The sequence below is a fragment of the Oryza glaberrima genome, chromosome 3 (genome assembly GCF_000147395.1).
Source record: "Oryza glaberrima chromosome 3, OglaRS2, whole genome shotgun sequence".
NCBI lineage: Eukaryota > Viridiplantae > Streptophyta > Magnoliopsida > Poales > Poaceae > Oryza > Oryza glaberrima.
Genome location: NC_068328.1, coordinates 14,325,398 through 14,348,661, shown reverse-complemented (window position 1 = coordinate 14,348,661; position 23,264 = coordinate 14,325,398). Strand labels below are relative to the sequence as shown.

General features: G+C 45.0%; 1 protein-coding gene, 3 non-coding genes and 2 pseudogenes across 4 annotated transcripts; 4 read left to right on the top strand and 2 right to left on the bottom strand.

The window, feature by feature from the left end:
- Positions 1-7,597: 7,597 nt before the first annotated feature.
- LOC127765240 (E3 ubiquitin-protein ligase AIP2-like) lies at positions 7,598-8,246 on the bottom strand. Its single transcript, XM_052290097.1, has one exon. It carries the CDS (start codon positions 8,244-8,246, stop codon positions 7,743-7,745), a length of 504 nt encoding a protein of 167 aa, XP_052146057.1. The 3' UTR covers positions 7,598-7,742.
- A 4,632-nt stretch (positions 8,247-12,878) lies between these two features.
- Positions 12,879-14,282, top strand: LOC127766262 (uncharacterized; annotated as a pseudogene).
- Positions 14,283-15,963: 1,681 nt separating this feature from the next.
- Positions 15,964-16,502, bottom strand: LOC127766124 (E3 ubiquitin-protein ligase AIP2-like; annotated as a pseudogene).
- A 4,181-nt stretch (positions 16,503-20,683) lies between these two features.
- TRNAT-GGU (transfer RNA threonine (anticodon GGU)) lies at positions 20,684-20,755 on the top strand. The gene has a single exon. It is a non-coding gene; the product is annotated as a tRNA-Thr (tRNA).
- Positions 20,756-21,407: 652 nt separating this feature from the next.
- On the top strand, positions 21,408-21,491 carry TRNAY-GUA (transfer RNA tyrosine (anticodon GUA)). The gene has a single exon. It is a non-coding gene; the product is annotated as a tRNA-Tyr (tRNA).
- Positions 21,492-21,854: 363 nt separating this feature from the next.
- On the top strand, positions 21,855-21,928 carry TRNAD-GUC (transfer RNA aspartic acid (anticodon GUC)). The gene has a single exon. It is a non-coding gene; the product is annotated as a tRNA-Asp (tRNA).
- Positions 21,929-23,264: the final 1,336 nt, after the last annotated feature.

Genomic DNA, 23,264 nt, shown 5'->3' with positions numbered 1-23,264 from the left:
ATGGCGTCCCTAAGAAGATCGTATCCGATCGGGGAAGTCAGTTTACTTCAATGTTTTGGAAGAAACTTCAAGAAGAGATGGGTTCTAAGTTGAACTTTAGTACTGCTTATCATCCGCAGACAGACGGACAAACCGAAAGGGTAAATCAGATTTTGGAAGACATGTTGAGAGCTTGTGCTTTAGATTTCGGTGGAAGTTGGGATAAGAATTTACCTTATGCGGAATTCTCGTACAACAACAGTTATCAAGCTAGTCTCCAAATGGCTCCTTACGAAGTGCTGTATGGTCAGAAGTGTCGCACTCCGCTTTTGTGGGATCAAACGGGAGAACGTCAGGTTTTCGGGACTGATATTCTGAGGGAAGCAGAAGAAAAGGTGAAAACCATTCAAGAAAGATTGCATGTGGCCCAGTCTTGTCATAAGAGTTATGCCGACAATCGTCGTAGAGATCTAAGTTTTGACGAAGGAGATTATGTGTACCTTCGAGTCACGCCTCTTTGAGGAGTTCATCGCTTCCACACCAAAGGAAAATTGGCACCGCGTTTCGTGGGACCTTACAAGATTGTCAGTAGAAGAGGAGAGGTCGCTTATCAGTTGGAGTTACCTCAATCTTTGGCAGGAGTCCATAATGTGTTCCATGTGTTGCAATTGAAAAAGTGTTTAAGGGTACCTACCGAAGAAGCTAATCTTGAACAGATAGAAGTTCAAGAGGATCTGACCTATATTGAGAAACCAATCCGTATCTTGGAAACAGATGAGAGAAGAACCAGAAATCGAGTTATCCATTTTTGTAAAGTTCAGTGGAGTAATCACTCGGAAGAAGAATCAATTTGGGAACGAGAAGACGAATTGAAGTCAGCTCATTCGCATCTGTTCGCCAGTTCTTCCGAATCTCGAGGACGAGATTCTGTTTAAGGGGGGTAGGTTTGTCACACCCTAAAAATCCTAAAGATATAAATTGTTGTTTAACTGGAATTATTAGAATTGATTTTTAAAAGCCTAGAAGAGAAGATCTAATTTTAAATAATAAATTCCAATATAAAATGGGGCCAGATAAAATTTCATTAAATACTTTGCTTGATTCTATAATTCCTAGATTTTTCTGGAATTTATTTGAGCTAAGGAAGTATTTTTAATAAATGGAATTGCATTTCATGAATAATTTAAATTAAAAAAAGTTTTAAAAGGTCTCTTTTGGCTTTGGGCCGAAAGTCGGCCCAAAACCCTCTCTCTCCTCCTCGGCCCAAGCCGGCCCGCAGCCGCCCGCTCGCGCGCGCGCGTCCGCTCGCTGACAGGTGGGGCCCACCTGTCAGTCTTCGTCTTCCTCGCGCCGCCGCCGCGCTCGAACCCTAGCGTCGCGCCGCCGCAGTCTCCTTCCAAATCCGGCCACGCCTTTTCTTCTCCGTTGAAATCAATAGAGGGGAAATGATCTTCGGGATCTCCTCTATCTTTTCTCTTTTGGAATCGTTGGCTAAAATCGTTTGGAAATCCGAGGATTCGAGTTCGATTCGGATCGATCTCTCTCCTTCGAACCCTAGATCTTTCCTTCGCGTCGCCGGTCACCGTGGGCCTTCGCCGCCGCCTCCTTGACCCTTTAAAAGGATCCCCAGGTCCTCTGCTACCCGTCGCCACCCTCGCCTTCGCCTCTCGTCGCCGGTAGAGCCCTAGCACCGTGTAGCTTAGCGCCGCCGTCGCCGCCGTCGCTCCAGCCGTGCGCCGCCGTCGCTCCGGTCGTCGCCGTCGTTCGGGGAGGCCGCCGTCGTGATCGCCAAGCCGTCGCCGACCTCGTCCGCCCCTCCGTCGTCGCCGTAGACCGTCGGAGCACCGTCGCTGTCGTCAAGCCGAAGGTCGCCGCCGCTTCTTCTTCGCCGCCGTTGCCATCCGTTGCTCTTCCGCCGCTTCTTTGGTCACCGGTGAGTTCGCCGTGCCGTCCGCTACCCGTAGGTGCCCTTCGTTCGCGTCGTCGCGCCGTCGTTCGCCGGCGAGCTTGCGCGCCCGAGCCGCCGCCGGTGGTGACGTCATCGCCGACGTCATCGATGCCGTCCGCCGTGGTCCGGCCGTGGACCGGTCAATCTCGGCCGTTCGTTTTGGATGGATCGATCTCGGCCATCCGTTCCCGTGAACCGTCGCCGTGCGCCCGGTCCACCGCAAACCCTAGCCGCTGACGCAATAATCCCCTTTTTCTTTTAAAAAATAATTCATTATTGCGTCATAATTCAATTAAAATCTAAATAAATGATTTAATCCGATTTAATCTTTGAAAATTCATAACTAATTCATCTTAGCTCGGATTTAGTTGGTTCAAGTCTCTAAATTTTTCTAAAATTGAGATCTACATGTTAAAAATATCCACATGTACTTTTCATGCTTGTTTATGTGCTGTTTTGGTGTTTTTGCTCTTTTCTCTTTAGGTTCCGACGTTCCCGGAGAGTCCGTTTTCGCAGGAGAAGAATTTGAAGAGTTCCAAGGCCAGGAAGGCAAGTCACACAGATCCCAAACAACCCTTTGAGCATGTTGATCCCGTTTAAAGCTATTGTTTCTATTCAACTACTGCATTTATTTTCGAATGTCATTGGGTGGAATTAACCTATTGTTTGTTATAGCCCTTTTGTTCTTGATTACTTTTTTCCTTGATACCTTGGGTTATTATAACTTGACTAGTTGGGCTTTATATATTGGTTCAGCTAGATATTAGATATGATTGCTTAGCCATGCTTAGAAACATTAGCACACTATTGGGATAACTAATGTTTCACTATTATTTAATGATGGCTTAATGATAGCTCATGATGGTTAATCATTATTGGTTAATTAATTAAGTTGTCAACTAAAACCTGACAATGGTGGGTTGTGAGCACATGGTTTTGATGGTCGTGCTCATGACAATTAAGGACCGGTTCATGAGTTTCGGTTGTGAAACATTAACCGTGCCAACCACAAGCCAGCGTGGGCAACGGCTTTACCTTTTGTATAGCATGGTTCATTGCGGAGCACCAGACTGAGAAGTGGCGGAGATAAGCCCACGGGGGTCGCTGGGGAGTCCATGCCTTGTTTATAAGGGGGTGATTATGATCCAGGAATGGTGCTGTGGTGGATTGTGTTGTGCGATGGGTACTGTCACAGCTCCTTTCCAAGGTATCGTGGTGGTATTGAGGCACATGGTGACATGTTGTGGGGCTGTGTCTTGTGGGTACAGTGGTACACCTTTGGCCAGAGTAAAACTATTCGAATAGCCGTGCCCGCGGTTATAGGCGGGTCTAACAATGTCTTTCGTGATTAGTTTCACACTTCTCATCATAATAAAAGATGCTATGACTGGTAATAATTTGATTAGCTCCTGGTTTGGAATGGTATATTCCTGGTTTGGAGATAGAACTGTGCAGCCGGGATGGTTGTTCAGATTGGTTGGGCCTATGCAACAGGGTATGTTGTATAGCGTTGGATTAATATTGTTTAATTATTGTTTAACTGTTTTATTAAATTCTGAAATGTTTATTAAATGCTGTTTATGCAAATGAAACCCTATTATGCCATCCTTTGTTATCCTGTGCACTTGCATATTTGCTGCGTGGCTTGCTGAGTATGTCATATACTCACCTTGCAATCATTCATCAGAGGAGGAGTTCTACAGTGATGCTGATGGTGTGGAGGATTAGGTGTAGCCCTGGTCAAGCTGCCTGTGGAGTGGAGTCGTCTGCGCCGTTTACCTTATTTTCCGCTGCTTAGATCTTTATTGATTGAGAGGAACTATCTACCTCTGTAATGATATTTTATTCGCTTATTAATTAGAGTAATAATTGTACTCTATTATCAATTTGTTATTGTGTGCCTCGGCTGATTCCTGGACGAGGGTTCATACACATATAAGCGTTTGGAATTTTGGATAGAAATTCCGGGCGTGACAGGCCGAACGACGAATTTATTAAGGAGAGGCGCGCGCGTGATAGCGTCTAGAGCTCGTTGTTGGCTGCAATGGTGGGTGGCTTTTGATATATAGGGCGGCATTGGCGGTGGGGAGACGCAGATGACGAGAAGGCGTCGGAGTCGGATTCCCCCGGGGCGGCCTACTGCGCCATCTGCTTGAGTGCGTGTGTGTGTCAGTGTGTGGGGTGGGGGTTTAGCCGTTTAGACCGAGTCGGAGTCGGGAAGAGTTCTGTCAACTGCGGCCGATGTTTGGACCGTGTTCGGGTGGGCTACTGTGCTGGGCCGTTGTCATATGCACGCCTAGACGGCCCACAAAAGAAATGTTTCCGTGGTTTTACTTGAGGCTCTGCTTTCGGAGCTTAAAACCCTGAGAGCAACTTGTCGGTAATCACTAATCAGTACATGACAATCTGAAAAAACTCAAAAACATAGTTTGGATTCTATAACTTTTCATAGTCAGCGTGAAAGAGCTTTTACCTACTCCCTTCGTTTCACAATGTAAGTCATTCTAGCATTTTCCATATTTGTATATGTCTAGATTCATTAGCATCAATACGAATATGGAAAATGCTAGAATGACTTGCATTGTGAAACGGAGGAAGTATCTTTTTTTTTTCCGATAACCGAGCTTTTACTTATCGAAGAACCTGTAGTAGCCATAAGCTCTCTTAAATAGCCCCTTAGTTTTCTATACGGTGGCTGAGCTGTAATGTGTGCATGTGTCCTGTGCAGTTCATCAAACCGAAGCTAGCAGAAAACAGTAGTAGAGTTTGTTATCAAGCAGACAAGCAAAGTAGCAAACGGAACCTGTAACATAATATAATGGCAACTGCCAAGCACATAATACTTCAATCGAAAGTTGCCACTACAACACGACCTAGTTGCTAGCTAGGGCGATTCTACAGCTTTCATATATAAAACAAGTGTGAAAGTTCTTGGGTCATCGTTATGAAAGTCGGGAGGAGGCTACTCCCGTGTCGCCTCTGGGTGACCCGGGAGGCGAAGGCCAACGCTCTAGCCTCCACAGCATGTCTCGCCTACCTCGTGGTGGTGGCCGGCAACGGCGACACCTCCTAGCCTTCCTCCCTCCCTTTTCCTCCCCCTCTCTTCCTTTCCCCCTTCTTCCTTCCCTCCCCTTTTCTCTAGATCTGAAGCGACCTGGGAGGTGTCAGCCCCGAACCAGCTGTCTCCCCCATGCATGTCTAGCACCGACGGCCACCTCCATCCCTTCCCGGGCAAGCAACGGTTGTGAAGGCTGAAGCATCTAGGCCCCCGTTGTTAATTTTGGTAATTAATGACAAGCACTAATTGTAGACTAACCGTTGCTATTGAGATAATATTTTAAGTTAGGTCCACGTCATGTGTGCGCATGGATGACTATCGATGGATTAAAATTGATGGCGCAAAGCAAAGAGAAAGAAGACGGTAAAACTAGTGCTTTCATTTAGAATTGATCGAGGTGTAGGGCGATCAAATTTGCTAGTTTATTTTCTAGTTTCGCCGTACTATTAAGAGGGGTTATGACCTAGCAAAGAGATTATTAAATTGCCACATTAGGTCATTGTATTTTCACTTGTGCTTACTTTTTCATCACACACACACACACTCACCTTTGCTTTCACTGAGCTCGGCCTGACAAGGGGCGGTCAGACCGGCCACATAGTGGCGGTCTGACCGGCGTGCCCTGGCCGGTCTGACCGGCCTCACAACGGCGGTTTGACTGGCCCATAAGGCCGGTCTGACCGGCGGCTCATGCACGGTTAGACCGGCCCCCTGGAGGCCGGGATGGTGCTACTCGGTGTGGCCGATACAGAGCTGACGGAGCCGTATTCGGTCAGACCGAGCCGATGGTGGTCTGACCGAGCCGAGGCCGGTCTGACCGCCTGCTCTACGCCGGTCTGACCGCGGCTAGTTTTCTAGCCGTTGCAGAGTAGCACGGTCTGACCGGCCACATACCTCCGGTTAGACCGGCAGAGCACAATGATTGGGGAATTTCGCCCCCAACGGCTAGTTTTGGTGGGTGGGAGTATAAATACTCTCCCACCAGCAGCAAGGGGACTCTCTTGGCACCCAATTCAATTGCATACACCCCTTGCACCTCTCTCACACCCACTTGAGCTTTGTGTTCATCCATCTAATGTGTTAGAGGGTTAATTAGCCAAGAGTCAAGTGCATTGCTTCCATTTGTAGAGCTAGTGTGGCACTTGATTGATCATCTCCATGCCGGGTCATTGCTTGTTACTCTTGGAGGTTGCCGCCTCCTAGACGGCTTGTGGAGGAGTTGCCCGGTGACCTCTCCGAGAAGATTGTGGAGGAGGCCCGGCGCCGGTTTGTGAGTGGTTTGGAGTTCACCACCTTCGGAGTGAAGGAAGAACTACCCTAGTGATCGAGGCTTGGGTAGTCCTCTCCGTGGGCCGGCTCCCGCCTTGCCCACCCCTTGATGAAGGGGGCGTGCGGTGGCTTCGTGGTTGAGCGGTGGAGTTGGGCTCGCCTCAACGGGGAGTAGGAAACCGGCGAGTTTCCGAACCTCGGTGAAAAATCTCTTGTCTCCTTGTCTCATTTGATTGTCGCATTTACATTTTTGTAATTTACATTTGTAGAGACATACTTGAGATCATATCACCCTAGGATTGCTAAACATTGACATAGGAGTGTGATTTACTTTCCTAGAGACATAATTGAGCCACTATCACCCTAGGTTTGTAAAACATAACTTAGTTGCTTAGTTAGAGTTCACCCTCACCAAGCCTAGCAACTTAGGTTAGTTTTGATTATGTGTTATTTAGTTTTAAATCGCCTATTCACCCCCCCTCTAGTCGACATCTCGATCCTACAAAGGCAGTGAGGTGGATGGCCAGATCTGGCCACCCAAGGTCCAAATCCAGCGCGTCTCCGGCAAGATATGGGTGTCTCTCCAGCGCGAGAGGCCGGATCCCCTATTGTGGTGGCGGATGGCGGCAGTGACGAAGGCACCGAGGAGGATAACTAGATTTGGCCCCACAAGGTCTAGATCCAACGCATCCACGAGGGAATCGGGCAAGACCGGCTCCCCGGTGGCGCCGGCGGCGAAGGCGCTACTCGGTGGAGCTTGGGCGGCCTGCGTGGCTGTCCGAGTTTCTGGTGGGTTGAACTGTCAGCTGGTGGCCGTCTAGCGATTCCGACGGGGCTTTGCTCCATGGCTCAGCATGGGGACTCGTGCGGCACAGGTCGTGATACAGGTCATCTTGCCAAGCGGTGTTGGAGCTTTGGCTGCTCTTTGCTTGGCCCACTTCTCTTTGTGGAGCTCCTTCCCTCCTCTCAATGTGGAGCTTGATGGTGGTGATGTGATGGGAGGCGGCCGGCGCTATGGACGGATGCCTCCGAGGTGTTCAAAGTTAGTTTGAACAAATATGGTTGAAAACATCAAATATTTATAACCAAAGTAACTGAATTTCATAACACTACGAGGTACCCGTAACACAAAACCGATTTGGAAGGAGGAAATCGTGACCGTTCGTCTAAGATCCATATCCATTGGTGAAAAAATCTCAACCGGGATGGGGATTCCTCTAAAACCATGAGCATTTGTTTCTTACAATGAAATTAAATTTCTTATAAGAGATTAATTAATTCCTCAAGAGACGAGATATATCAACAAGCTAAAGAAGACTGAAACAAAAACTGGTGGATTAATTGACAGAGCACCTCTCATGGTCTACCTACAATACATAGTCGATCGAGAGTATTGCTAGTACTTTGCTTTGCTTAGAATGTCGTACTCCATGCAAGGAGCCGCCTCGTAGTCGAAGCCGACGCCGCCACTCCTCCATAGCCGCCGCCCTAGTGCGCTACCACCACTCGCAACTCCAACGGCGGCGGCCCCACACCAGCCTCCTCCTCATCGCCGGCGTCGTCCTCCTCATCAACATCCAGATAATCCTCCTGCTCGGCTGCAGGCGGCGGCGGCGCGGTAGTGGTCGGCATCTGGTGGCGGCACATGGGGCACGTGCCGTGCGCGCGCAGCCACTTCTCCAGGCACCCGCCGTGGAACCGGTGCCCGCACGGCATCTCCTTCCACCCCGCGGGCGCCGCCCCGTGGTGGAGGCAGATCGCGCACTCCGGCGGCGGCGGCTGGTTGCCGACGTCGTCGCCGGTGCCGGTGATGGCAGCCGCGTCGACGTCCTTGAGCGCCTCGATCGCCTCGTCCGAGGCAGGCGCCACGCCGCCGCCGCCGCCGGTGGTTCTTGTCGCCGAGGTGGAGTGAATCTGGTCGAGCTGGTTGAGCAGGTCGGCGATGGTGCGCGTGCGGGGGTGCAGGCGATGGTCGTCGTCCTCCGTCTCCATGGCCGGCGTGCCGGTGGCGCTCGTCGTGGGGCACGTGTCTTACGTTGGATTGATTGGAAGGAAGCCGACGGGCCGGGGTGTGCAGCTATATAGGCGGTGGGGGGCGTGAACGTCGAGACGGCGTCGGAATCCGATATGAAAATTGTTGCCATGCAAGGTGAGTCGGATTCGGCCGACGTTTCCCAATGTGCATGTATGCTTTGAAACGAAAATCACGACGCTAGGTAGAAAGATCAACGGGCTGCTTTAAGTATTCATCAGAAACAGGCTGATCAAAGGTAGCAAGCGCTACAAATTTTCCCAACTTATAATAAGCTGGTTCATTAATTCACCACTGAATACGTGGACAGATTTACTCAGTACACACCACTGAATTCACATGTTCATCAGAAGATAAACTTTAAATCAAATAAAGTATTGAGAAAGGATTCAAGAAATTAGACAATAATTTTTAGAGTAAGAATAATAGTGAACTATAAACCTATTATAAGTTTATGCGGAGTAGAAATGTAAAAAAAAAGATGTTGGCCCATACAAAAGCTAGCTTAACATGTGTTCCAAAATAAATACATTAAATGTATAAGTGAGAGAAAAAGGGAGGAGAGAAGAAAAATTGAAACCAACATTAAGTTGTACTATTAAACTTGCTTAGACAACCATCGGTGGCTGACTTCTTTCATACGGAGAGATGAGTCATGTGCACGCCTTGTCTAGTCGTACAGTGTCATGTTTTGTTAAAGAAACCTCATCATGTGATTGAAATAGTTAGAGCATCGTCTTCAACCTTTAGACCGAGGGGAGCAGGAAGAGGGCATAGGAAGGGAGACGGTGGATTCACCGGCAACACCCAAACTATGACCAACTTTCTTTAGATTAGGGGGTTTGAAGGTTAGAGTTGGTAAGAGAAGGTGAGGGTGGCTTTAAGGGGATGGCTGAGTTGGTCGAAAACCGACGGTGTGTGGGGTGGGGGGGGGGGTGGAGAAGAGCTGGTGGTTAGGCACCAATATAACATCTTATACAGGGGCGGGGGGTCTTTAGACCCCCTACCCCCTAATATACCATTAGAGCCCCCATAATACCTCTAAAATTCTAATCCATATATTTATAGATGAGGAATTAATATAGACTTTGTTTGAGGTTGTTAGAAGGCCCAAAAGGCTAAGAAGGCCCAAAAAAATCCTAACCCAACCCTAAATCTTTTTTAGTTGCTCTTGGTCATTTTGGTTTAGCCCCCGCTATAATTTTATCCTGGCTCCGCCACTGATCTTATACTAGTGAATCGGAGGGATTATCCATTGGTTAAATAGTTAAATTTTGGAATTTAGTCTAAAATCTTCTCTCCAACAGACTCCCAAACCCAAGCCCAATTTTAAGTCAAGCCCAATATCAACGCCAATCCGAACTAGAATTGGGCACCAGTCGGCGCTCCCAATCGAGGTTCTCGCGGGAGAAAATTAGACCTCCGCTACTCCGCGCCCCTTCGTCGACAAATCCGACTCCTCTCGCTAGCTCCCGACGCCGGCGCCCGCCGTGTTCGTCCTTCTTCGTCGTCCTTACTTGGTCTGGGCACCGCCGCACATTCGTCTAGGGGGCGGCCTTGACTCCATCCGGGGCACAGCATTCAATCGATCCAGGGCGCTGCCTGCCCTCCGTCGACAGCGCCGCTGACCCTCGATCTAGGTTACCGCACCGCCGTCGGTTCTTCATCCACGACGCTACCGGGCGTCGAATCCAGGGCATATCCTCCTCTCTGTCCAGGTGTAGTGACACCTCCCCCCGTCCATCTCGACGCCTGGGCCGTCGTCGAGCACTTCCTCAGCATCGTCACTGTGATCTGTTCCTCCATCCATCTCGCACAAAGATAATTGTATTTGTTCAGATTAGTCCATAAATGTTCAGAAATATTTGTCCAGATTAGTTCAGATTTTCTATAGCGTCTATGAATGCACTGTCAATACCAATTTTTTTTTCCCAATAAATATAAAAATGTTGTCAAGTTCCCTAGGATGCAGATTGTCTTGTCTTCCCTGTCCATGATCCTCAACATATGTGTTTTTCAAGTACGCATTGCAGTTTGCAGAAGCTGTTGCTAGTACACTGATAGTGCTTTGTATCCCATAAGGTATCTGATTTGAATGTGTCACCTTTGATGCACTAATCTCTGGAAGCATACAAGTAGTGATAATAATTCGTCGTACTGTTAAACTGAGACTAGTGCAGATACCTGTAGCAATGACTTGTAATTGCGGCACCAGTCAAAATCCCTGGATTGTGATGGTTTGAGTAGCCAGCCTGTGGAGCAGCATACACACATTTTTACAGATAAAAATATAACATGACTTAAGGAGGCTTAAAATCCCAACTACGGAAATCTATATCCTGCTTAACTAAATAGGCAACATCCCTTTCTAAGAGACTATTGTTGTGGAAAATTCTTCTGTTTCTTTCTAGCCAAACATTCCACCATGTAGTGAGCAAGGCTCCTCTAATCTTAAGCTTTTGATCCTTTGAACCAGCATAACTTATCGAAGACCACCAATCTGCGGTTCCCACTTGGGAATTGACAGTAGTTGGTACCAGGTTTTGCTAGGCACAGACAAAGATCCTCAACTGTTTGACAAATTCGCATTCACTGGACAAAATGATTGGTATCTTCGAACACACTCGAGCATAGGCAAAAAAATCCAATTGCTGCACTGTAAGGGTTTTCTAGTGAAGAACTAACCACCAGAAAATTTTCGTTTTTGGTTCGGCCGGTGCCTTCCATATCCAAGTGAAATCAGACGAAGCGAAAGAGCCTTCAAACTGATACAGATAGGCGCTCTTGCTTGTATAAGTAACTGATTCAGTACAGTTCCAAGTGATGCCGTCAAGGTTTTGCGAAGAGAAAATTTCCTACGTACCCCTGAAAAGTTTCGCAATCTCTTCTCTACTCCTGAATTTTGCCTCATCCCCTACGTGCCCTTGAGTTTTCATTTTGATCTCCTCTATCACTATTCCATTAGTTGACCGTGAGTTGACTGTTAAATGTTTCTAAAATGACCATATCGCCCATTTCCCATACTTATAGTTACATGCTATCGACTCTACTTCATAATTCACAATGCGAAAAATTGTAATTCATGATAAAATCAAATGGGGCATAATTATTTATTGAAACGGAAATTAAATTGTTGAACAAATTTATCTTTTTTGGACAAAATCCATATAAGAGTTTTAGCTAGAAATTATGAACCAAAATTATTTATTTGTTGGGTTCAAATTTCAATAAAAACAATGTATGAATTTCATAAAAGATAATTTAAAATTTATTTAAATATTTTTTATTTATTTTTAAAATTTTTGTCAAACAATTATATTCCCTTTGTTTATTTATAAATAGATCTTTTTTCATATAAGAATTGTGTTTTATCATTAAACTAGCATATAATTATAAGAGAGGGGTAACATAGTCAATTTCAAAAACATTTAACGGTCAACTAACGGAATGGACATAGAGGAGATCAAAATGAAAACTCAGGGGTATATAAGGGATGAGGTAAAATTCAGGGATACATAATAGATTGAATGAATTTTCAAGGATATATAGGGGATTTTCTCTTTTGCGAAAGCTGGACATTTTGGAGCAGCCCCCCAAATGCACTAATTCATGCAGCTCTTCCACTGTGGTTATTTGTCTGAAAGAGATGATCCAGTGGAGGAGTTCGTGTTGGACTCTTCTTTGTTTCTGCTTTGCTAGCTTCAAGCATAGGGGAGCAATGTCTTTTGGGCATCTGCCTTGGAGCCAGTTATCATACTAAAAACTTGTTTTTGCTCCGTTACCTAGGGAAATTGTTGTCGCTGCTTGGAAATTGTTTAAATCTAATATTGAATATATTTTGATAATATGTTTGTTTTGTCTTGAAAATACTATTATATTTTCTCATAAACTTGGTCAATTTGAAAGAATTTTAACTAGAAAAGAAGTCAAACAACTTATAATATAAAGGGAGTACTTTACATCTATAAATTGTTATTATTACGCTGTACGTATAGTTCATAACACAAATATGTCACATTCAATACCATCTATGCCTGTAGTTCATAACAACGAAGAAGTGGATACATCGTAGGAATATTTGTTGCACATGTGATGCGTGAGGTGAGGATGACACATTGAGACCGGCAATTCTTCATGGCACAATTTAATTTGAATAATGGTCATCGATCAATGTCGTCGTTGATGCTCCCGGCGGCCTCCTCTTCGGCGCCGCCGTCGTCACCATCAATGTCTTCGTCATCATCAGTTTGGTCGTCGCCGGCCTCCTTGTCATGCGGCTGGGCGCGGGCGCGGCAGACAACGCGTCGAACAGGTCGCCGGCGCCCGCGCTGATGATCATCATCATCAGGATGTGCTGCAGCATGTCCAGAGCCGACATGGCCGAGTGCGCCGTGATGTCGCCGTACGTCTGCTGCCGGCTGCCGCTCCCGACCTAGTACTGGTGGTTGTGCTTCCGCCGCGTTCGTGGGTGACGCGCGCGTGCGGACGACGAATCCTGTTTGATCTCGGCACGGCACATTTTACTCATCGAGGACTCTGGTTGGTATCGTCCCTTGAACTACTACGAGACGAACGATACATAAAGCGCAGCCATGGAAGGAAACAACCGAAGAAGTACGCGACATGCACACGTCGAGATGATCACCGCCGCCGCCGTGCAGCGTCTGCCGGACGACCTGCTCCGGGACATCCTGCTCCGCCTGCCGCCGCGCAGCGCCACCCGCTGCCTCGCCGTGTGCAAGGGCTGGCGCTCCCTCGTCTCCGACCCGAGCTTCCGCCGCGCCCACGCCGAGCGCCCCGCCGGCGTCGCCGAGGCCGACCACACGTTTTGCCTCCGACAAGACGGCGACTGGACCTTCCAGCAAAGGCTCCGGGAGGTCGTGTTCTTCGACTCGTTCCGCAGCAGATGGTGCCGCGGCGACGTCCGCAAGGCGCCGCCGCCGCCGCCGCTCGACCTCACGCTGATCCCCTCGCCCTACGCCCCGGCGGCGACCATGGTACTCGGCTCCTGGGACGGCGTGCTCTGCGTCGAGCGCGGCGCTCCTCCGCTCCGGAGCCTCCGCTGGCGCTTGTTCGGCTGACCCGACGACGGAAGCGGGCGCCGGGGCTACGTGCTGTGGCATCCGTTCGCCATGGCGTGCGCCACCGTCTCTCCCCCGCCCGGCCGCGGCGTCATCATCGGCGCCTACGCCCACCCGGCCACCATGCACTTCCACCTCCTGCACGCCGCCGGCGAGGCCGCGTGCCTCGTGGACCCCGGCCTGTACGTCGCGACCGCCTTCCGGCTCCGGCGAGTCGGAGACGGCGCCTGGCGCGAGGTTCCCCTGCCTCAACTGGAAGACGCAGATGCGCGGCTGAAAATGCACGGAGCTCGCTCCATCCGACTGCACGGCAACCTCCACTGGCTAGTGCAGCGGGGCTCCGGCTCCGCCGGGAAACTGCAGGTGCTCGTGTTCGAGCCGACGCGCGAGAGGTTCCGGCTGATGGATGCGCCGCCGCGCCGCCGCGGCGAGGAAGAAGACCTGGCGAGATCGCGAATCTGCGTCCTCTCCAGCGGCAAGCTCTGCGCCGTGGCCGTCGCTCGGGCGACGAGCACGATGGAGATGTGGGTGCTCGACGACTACCACCACTGCTCCGACGACGCGCGGATCAGCGGCTGGCGGCTGATGGAGAGGGTCAGCCTGGTGATGTGGGACGGGGACGGGCGGCGCGACCTGTCGAGGACGTTCACGTCGGAGACCCAGGTGGAGGCGGTGCACGGCGAGGTGGAGGGCGAGGAGGTGATCGTCCGCAACGGCGGCGAGGTCGACGCGTACAGCCTCCGGCGCGGAGCGTGGTTGAGGGTGCGCGGCATCTCCAGCTCGGGTGGTCCTGTACTGGATGTGGCGCTGCTGGCGCACCGGGACAGCGTCGTACACCACGACGTGAGCTTCGGCGAGGCGTCGCGGCCTCTTCGATACCCCGACGACATCCATGGCCAGCGTTTGTTTGTATAATCGCATATTCAATTTGTTTTCGTTTAGGCCCGTTTAGATCCCCTGGTAAAAATTTCCATCATGTTATATCAAATCTTTCGATATATACATGGAGTATTAAATTAAATATAAAGAAAAAACAACTAATTACACAGATTGCTTATAAATTGCGAGATGAATCTTTTAAGCCTAATTGTTCCATAATATGACAATATGGTGCTGTAGTAAATATTTGCTAATGATGGATTAATTAGGTTTAATAAATTCGTCTCACAGTTTACAGGCAGATTCTGTAATTTGTTTTGTTGTTAGACTATGTTTAATACTTTAAATATGTATCCGTATATCCGATATGACACACCGAAACTTTATACCCCTAGATATAAACATAGCCTTAGTACAGCAAACTTTACATGAGACATGAATACACTGTATGTAATATATCTTTATTATGTTGTATATAGGAATATAGGATCCGCACATATATACACAGACAAATATATCACATATATACAACCATGTATGCATATAGTTCATACTCGATCCCCCGTCCCTAAATATAAGGATTTTTGGTTGGATGTAAACTTGTCCAGATTTGTTGTACTAGTATGTGCCACATCCAACCAAAATCCCTTATATTTAGGGACAGAGGGATTAACAAGTAGGGAAGGTTGGAGACATCACATGAACAATTGAGAAGAATCTTCCTATCGGGCGCCCAATGCCCCCAAAAAAAATCAGTCGGTCAAATGTTTCAGTTGACCAACGAATGAAGCATTAAGTTATATATAGTGAAAAAATAGCAACTAAAATATTTAAAAATTTTATGAAACATGGTGAAGTACATGTTAAAACATGTTGCTATATCATATGAAACAACTAATGTTAACGGATTGAAACTTATGTTTTTTTTTCATCAGAATATAATCATGCGATATCTTGTCATAAAGATTTAATTACAACAAATACAACAATGTGATTGGATCGTAGATTAGATAATTAGTTTAGGAGAAAATTCACTAAAATGCAATTATATCCAATCACATGATACAATACATTATCGTAGATCGGTGTCATTAGACCCTGTTTAGTTCCCGAGCAAAAGTTTTACTCCCTGTCACATCGAACGTTTGGACACACGCATGGAGTATTAAACATAGAAAATAATAATTAATTACACAACTTGCGTGTAAATTGCGAGATAAATTTTTTAAGCCCAATTATCCATGATTTGGCTATGTGGTGCTACAGTAAACATTTGTTAATGATGGATTAATTAGGCTTAATAAATTCGTCTCGCATTTTACAGGCAGAATTTGTAATTTATTTTTGTTATTAGTCTACGTTTAATACTTCAAATAAGTATCCGTATATCCGATGTGACACGCCAAAACTTTACACCCCTGATCTAAACACCCCCTTAGTCTTTTGCATGCTGTAAAAGCAGTTATCCAATCACATGATAGAATATATGATTGTAGATCGGTGTCACATATATTAGTCTTTTGCATGCTGTAAAAGGAAATCTACTCCACCTTCACATCGTAGAATACACAAACATCAAAATCCTCTGTCGGCCCGTGCTAGCTTGGGCCTTGGAGCACCACTGTTATCCGATAACCATAACGAATTGGATGACCTCTCGATAGAACTAGAAGCCGTGCAGCCCATCTGCCTGGCATGGCTATAGGATCAGCAGGTTTCAGCTCCGGCGTCCCTCAGCAGCAGCAGCCGCCGCCGCCTCCTCTGCAGGCATCTGGTGGCGGCACATGGGGCACGTGCCGTGCACCGCAGCCACTTCACCAGGCACACGCCGTGGAACCGGTGCCCGCACGGCATCTCCTTCCACCGTCCCGCCGCCGCCGTCGCCGCGTCCTGGCCGTGGAGGCAGATCGCGCACTCCGCGGCCGGCGCCAGCTGGTCGACGACGACGTCCCTGAGCGCCTCGATCGCCTCCTTGGATGCGGGCGCCACGCCGCCGGTGGTGCCGCCGGGCAGGGAGGTGGAGATAATCATGGAGACATGCTGCTGCTGCTGGCGCTGGAGATGGTCGTCGGAGACGGAGAGCAGCCGCGCGGCGAGCATCGCGAGCGACTCGCGGCTATACGGCGCAGCGGCGGGCGTGGCGGCGCTGTTGATCCAGGTGGAGTGGAGCCGCATGAGGTGGTCGGAGTTGGAACGGAACCGCGAGGCGAGCACGGCGCGCGACGGCGGGAGGCCGCCGCCGCCGACCTCCGCCATGGCAGCAGCTGCGCCCGTGGTCGTCGTCATTTGGACGTACGCTCGTGTACCGGGTTTAACCTGAAGCACTATTTCTGCATCCCCTGACCAAACCCTCCCACATTAGGATTACTTGTTAATGGTTGATCAAGCTTGATCGATTCCCCCTCTGAAACAAGAAGTTCTGGACCGGGAGGTATAAGATCAATCACTTGGCGTCCATCCGATGCATCGACTATGGATATTTCATATCCCCCTTTTCTTTACGCAGTATTTTTCTTACTACACCTGTTGACGTTGCATTATAGACCGTATTGTTACTCTTGCTACCATAAGGATAGATCTGTCCCCTTCCTCGGTTTCCCCCCACATATATGGGATATTTTAAGAAATGAACGTCTTTCTTCATAGCAGGGTCGAGGGAAAGAATGGGAAAGACGATTTCACTATATTTCTTACCGGGAACAGGGCCTATCACAAGAATATTTTTTTTATTGGGACGATAACTCTGAAAAGAGAGATTTCCTATCTTTTCTTTCAACTCAGGAGAAATACGGTCGGGCGGCGCTAATTCGAATCCCTCGGGCAAAATAAGAACAGCACCCACATTCAACCCTCCCTTTTTCCCATTAGCCTTTTTCCCATTAGCAAGAACTTGTTTCAGTTGCATATCATAAGGAATTCGAAGAACTGCTTCAAATACAGTATCGGGAAGCACTGCTTGCGGAACTTCAATATCCACAGGCTTATTCGCTAAATGGCAATTGGCACATACAATTCGTCCAGTTGCTTCTCGTGGGTTTTCATAACCTTGTTGCGCAAAAATGGGATATGCATTTGAAATAGATGTCCGAGTTATTACGTATATCATGATCGATATTATTTATTCTAGTATCTGGAACATGAAATAGATAGAGTGGATCAAGAAAAAAAAATGAAACTATGATTCATATTAACTATTCAGACCTCGCAACCAGACTGAAAAAAATTCAAGTAGTTCTTAATAAAAATAAAAAAAGAAAATTTCTTCCTTCCAATTTTGTTTGCCCAAAAAACAACTTTTTTTCTCTCAATTTTGTCGAGTCATTACACCGATTCAATAAATGATCATCAAGCGGTTCTTATTCGAAGAACCCTTGCCTTTTGTTTAGCTTGAGACTCAATCATCGTGGCTCTAGTATGAATCTAAGGTTTTAATTGAACTGATTCATAGGATCGCAACAAGATAATTTCTACCAGAAAACTACTCCAATTTTTGCTTTATTTATTTATCTAGTAAAACAAGAGTAAATCTGCATCACGCACAAAAAAAAGAAATCCAAAATAGGGAAGAGAAAAATCAAGAGGCCTCTAATGATCAACATTTGGGAAAGAAAGATAGACGAGCCAACTTGAGATTTTTTGGCATTATCATCACAAAGAAGAAATTCTGGATTTTTCTTATTTCATATCTTCAAGGCAAATCGACCCAACCCAGTGGCTGATGAAGTTTTGAACCTTTTTTCTAATATCCGTTGAAAATTTGTGTGTTTCTGTTTGAGCCGTACGAGATGAAATTCTCATATACGGTTCTCGGAGGGGGGTTCGGGTTAGTTACCTATCTCAATAAAGTATATGATTGGTTTGAGGAACGTCTTGAGATTCAGGCAATTGCAGATGATATAACTAGTAAATATGTTCCTCCTCATGTCAACATATTTTATTGTTTAGGGGGAATTACACTTACTTGTTTTCTAGTACAAGTTGCTACCGGTTTTGCTATGACTTTTTACTATCGCCCAACCGTTACAGAGGCTTTTTCCTCGGTTCAATACATAATGACCGAGGCCAACTTTGGTTGGTTAATCCGATCAGTTCATCGATGGTCAGCAAGTATGATGGTTCTAATGATGATCCTGCACGTATTTCGTGTGTATCTCACAGGTGGGTTTAAAAAACCCCGCGAATTAACTTGGGTCACTGGTGTGGTTTTAGCTGTATTAACTGCATCGTTTGGTGTAACTGGTTATTCTTTACCTTGGGATCAAATTGGTTATTGGGCAGTCAAAATTGTGACAGGTGTGCCTGACGCGATTCCGGTAATAGGATCACCTTTAGTGGAGTTATTACGTGGAAGTGCTAGTGTGGGTCAATCCACTTTGACTCGTTTTTATAGTTTACATACCTTTGTACTTCCTCTGCTTACTGCCGTATTTATGTTAATGCACTTTCTAATGATACGTAAGCAAGGTATTTCGGGTCCTTTATAAGGAAGGCATCTCATAGAGAGTTCTAATTCTCATATATCATATCGGGTAGGTTGTGGTATTTCATTGCTACAAACATGGGTTATTCTAAAATAAGACATGTCATTTAGATACTTCTCTTCAACTCCGAACTATTGTGATACAAATAATACAAATAGTTGAAGTTAATTTTACGAAAGAAAAGAAGGCGGATTATGGGAGTGTGCGACTTGAATTATTGATTTGGCCATGCAGATAGAGAGTTGGATCTGCCACATTAGAATTCACGACCAAAGGTGTCTCCATATCCAATCAACACGTAAGTCCCCTGTCTAGTAAGGATAGGCTGGTTCACTTGAGGAGAATATTTTCTATGATCATACCTCAACCATGTCATCCATGAAGAGGCTCCGTAAGATCCCATAGAGTAGAAATGGAATAAGTCATGTGACATGATCCAATTCTCTATTTATTACACTTACTTTTTATTATAGTATGGAAATGCATTCATTTTCTTTGCATCGATTGCGATCTGCAATACTATCGGAGTAAAAGAAGGGATCTAAGGAAGAACGTAGGCTAAACTTTTTGATTTTTTATTAGTAACAAGTAAATACTTTGTTTGGACGTAAGAAACTTGCAATATTGGGGGGGATAAATACCAACTAATCAAGAGACGCGAGACAATCCACAAAGCAATTGATCATGATCAAATTTGTAAGCCCACTTGGATATTGAGCATTTACCCATAAGAGTAGGATTCTTTTCAATGAATAGTTGTAGGTGCAACTTCGGAAAATAGAATCTGATAAAGCTTTTCTTACTTAGAGCCATTGAGCCATTATATACCTTATTCTATTATGGATCTTCTACGGTTTTATTTCTTTCATTCTTGCTCGAGCCGGATGATGAAAAATTCTCATGTCCGGTTCCTTTGGGGGCTGGATCTTAAAGAATTCACCTATCCCAATAACAAAGAAACCTGACTTAAACGATCCTGTATTAAGAGCAAAATTAGCTAAAGGGATGGGACATAATTATTACGGGGAACCCGCGTGGCCCAACGATCTTTTATATATTTTTCCAGTAGTAATTCTAGGTACTATTGCATGTAATGTAGGTTTAGCGGTTCTCGAGCCGTCAATGATTGGTGAACCGGCGGATCCGTTTGCAACTCCTCTGGAAATATTACCCGAGTGGTACTTCTTTCCCGTGTTTCAAATACTCCGTACAGTACCTAATAAGTTATTGGGCGTTCTCTTAATGGTTTCTGTGCCGACGGGCTTATTGACAGTACCTTTTCTAGAGAATGTCAATAAATTCCAAAATCCATTTCGTCGCCCAGTAGCTACAACCGTTTTTTTAATCGGTACTGCAGTAGCTCTTTGGTTAGGTATTGGAGCAACATTACCCATTGAAAAATCCTTAACTTTAGGTCTTTTTTAGGGATTTTTCAGTTTGATTCATTCAATCGTGAAGTACCGTGCATAGGTATCTAGGAAATAGTTACTTCCAAGTGAATCTTCCCTAGATACCTATAATCTATTTTATTATGATCCATTTCGCGAAAATATAGATTGTCCCAAAGATGCAAAATATCACTGAAAATTAATACCCAGCCATATGGGTATATGAAGGGCGCAAATTCGTTTATACCCCACCCAATTAGAGGAAATAAAACATAAATGGAGAAAGTTTTCATGATAAGATTAGCCAATAGAAGAAAAAAGTCCCTAATTTTTCAGACCGTTCTGAGCATGTGAAAAGTCAATAGCCTAAAGATAAAAAACCCTATACTTTGTGCAAGTGATAAGAGAGAATATGAAAGATTTTCCTATTTTTCTTGATTTTCTTAAGATTTTTTTGAACCTGACCATGAATAGACTTATATATCTCGATATATACAGATATAATGTACATTATGGAGTAGACCTATAATGGGAAATGAAAGTGGCTAATTTTGGAATTGAATAAGAAGCCCTTTTAACTCAGTGGTAGAGTAATGCCATGGTAAGGCATAAGTCATCGGTTCAAATCCGATAAAGGGCTTTTTTTACTTAGTGGTAGAGTAATGCCGCGGTAAGACGTGAGTCAGTGGTTCAAATCCGATACAGTACTTTTCTACTAAATTCATTCACTTTCTTTCTTTTTGAAAATTTCTCTTTTTTTATTGAATTTGATAACTTAGTGCGAGATGCATGCATTTTTAGTTTAAACACTAAGCGAAGCAGGGGGGTGTAAATTCCAAAAAAGAAATTGGACTCTTTTTCCTATTAGATCAATCAAATCACTACCCATACTGAACTAATATAGAATCCCTTTTATTAATCTATTCTTATTCCATATCCTTTATAAACGAATTTCCCTAAAAAGTAGGGGATGATCCGTGAATTAACCTAACCATCAACTAAAAAAAATCCTACAAAAGCATAATGGAAAAGTAGGAAGGACTCCTTGCTTTGGATCTAGTTATACTCTTCGAGTATATTGACAATTCCAAAAAACTGCTCATACTATCATTATAGTATAATGAGGAGCGGTTGTATACCGCCCTATCGTCTAGTGATGCCCCTATCGTCTAGTGGTTCAGGACATCTCTCTTTCAAGGAGGCAGCGGGGATTCGACTTCCCCTGGGGGTAGGGAGTATTATGAAAGGAGGTTAATCATAGATTATCAAAAACCCTAGAATAAATTCTTCCTGGGTCGATGCCCGAGCGGTTAATGGGGACGGACTGTAAATTCGTTGACAATATGTCTACGCTGGTTCAAATCCAGCTCGGCCCAAAAATCTAGGGCTTCATGAATATGAGTTAAATCCATTTTTTTTCTTCCATAAAAAAGAATATTTGATCCATAGAAATAAAAGAAATAAAGGATAAAAAGAAAAGGGGAAATATCTTTCTAATCTATATCTCTTTCATTCCTCTCTTACAAACAAAAGACCTTTTCTTATTGGTTATTGAAAGGTGGATTATTATCTATTTTTAGCGATAATAAATCGCGACATACTAGTTATGTCATTCTCACTATACCCCCATACGATACGGGGGTATGTAGTATATGATTCGTCTATTTCTTAGAGTAGGACAGGCGAATATTCTTATTCTTATGGTTCCATTTAAGAATAAGTATGCCATACGCCCCGCGGGGATTGTAGTTCAATTGGTCAGAGCACCGCCCTGTCAAGGCGGAAGCTGCGGGTTCGAGCCCCGTCAGTCCCGAACTAGGGTTCAATGAATGGAGAAATTCATCTTTCCTTTTTCCATGAAAAAAGGGGGGCAGGAAGCAAGATCAAATACCTATGGGGTACCCCTATTTCACTTTTTTTAGTTCGCGTTTCTCAGTAAAGAGAGGAGAGTATAGGAATTTTTTTATCACTACTTCTGGTTGATAGCGAAAGACATACATATCATACGTGGAAGGGATCCTCCTATGTTATACTATTCCACTCTCAACCATGAATTGATTTGATAGATCCGATATTCATAATATTGAATTGATTCAGTATTATCAGAATGCAAGTCCTCCCCTTGAATTTACAGGATACCCTTTTCCCTCTCCATGGGATTACATCCCGAGTTATTGCGAAAAAAAAGAGGTTATGGAAGTCAATATTCTCGCATTTATTGCTACTGCATTGTTCATTCTAGTTCCTACTGCCTTTTTACTTATTATTTATGTAAAAACAGTCAGCCAAAATGATTAATTGGAAGTTCAATTAATCATTGAAGAAATGAAAAAGGGATTAAATAAAATAAAAATCCAAGTCTTAAATGAAAGGATCCGGTTGGAATCATAAAGTGTGGTAGAAAAAACTACATATAGTTTTTTCTACCACACTTTAGAGTCTTTCTATTATATTATCTTGAATCTACATAGAATAGATTACTAGATTGAAATAGTAGTCTAATTCAATTTCTTTTTTCACTGCATCCACTTAATTTCAATCAAGTCAAAATGAAAAAATCCATGGAGGGAGAGAAAAATAATATGAGAATAGACTATAGTAAAAGAAAAAAAAGTAAAAGGAAAAAATCAGCGAATCTTTCATGCTTAAACATGTCGCGAAATGTTTCAAAAGAGCATAAAATTTATTTTAAGAACTAAGAATAAGAAAAGAGTATAAAACAAATGGAAAATGTGCGATATGTTGGGAATAGCTCCGCGGAAGAAAATCTAAAGTTCTTATGTATTGGCGTTACTACGAAGAAACTGTTATGATATTGAACCTCATGCCTTATCGAGCATCTTATCCCATCTTAAAGTTGGTTTATTCGGCAGCAGCAAATGCTACTCATTATAGGGATTTCGACAAAGCAAATTTATTCATCACTAAAGCGGAAGTCAGTAGGAGTACTATTATGAATAAATTCAGACCTTGGGCTCGAGGACGTAGTTCTCCCATAAAAAAAACCATGTGTCATATAACAATTGTACTAGTAAAGAAATCGAAATAATCTTTAGATCCATCTAAGATTTGATTCCCGGTAAAAAAATAGAATAGAAAAATATGGAACAAAAAATAAATCCACTTGGTTTCAGACTTGGTACAACCCA

What these genes read in the sequence shown, in the direction of transcription:
- LOC127765240 (XM_052290097.1), bottom strand. Translation starts at nt 8,246, where the DNA reads ATGGAGACGGAGGACGACGACCATCGCCTGCACCCCCGCACGCGCACC.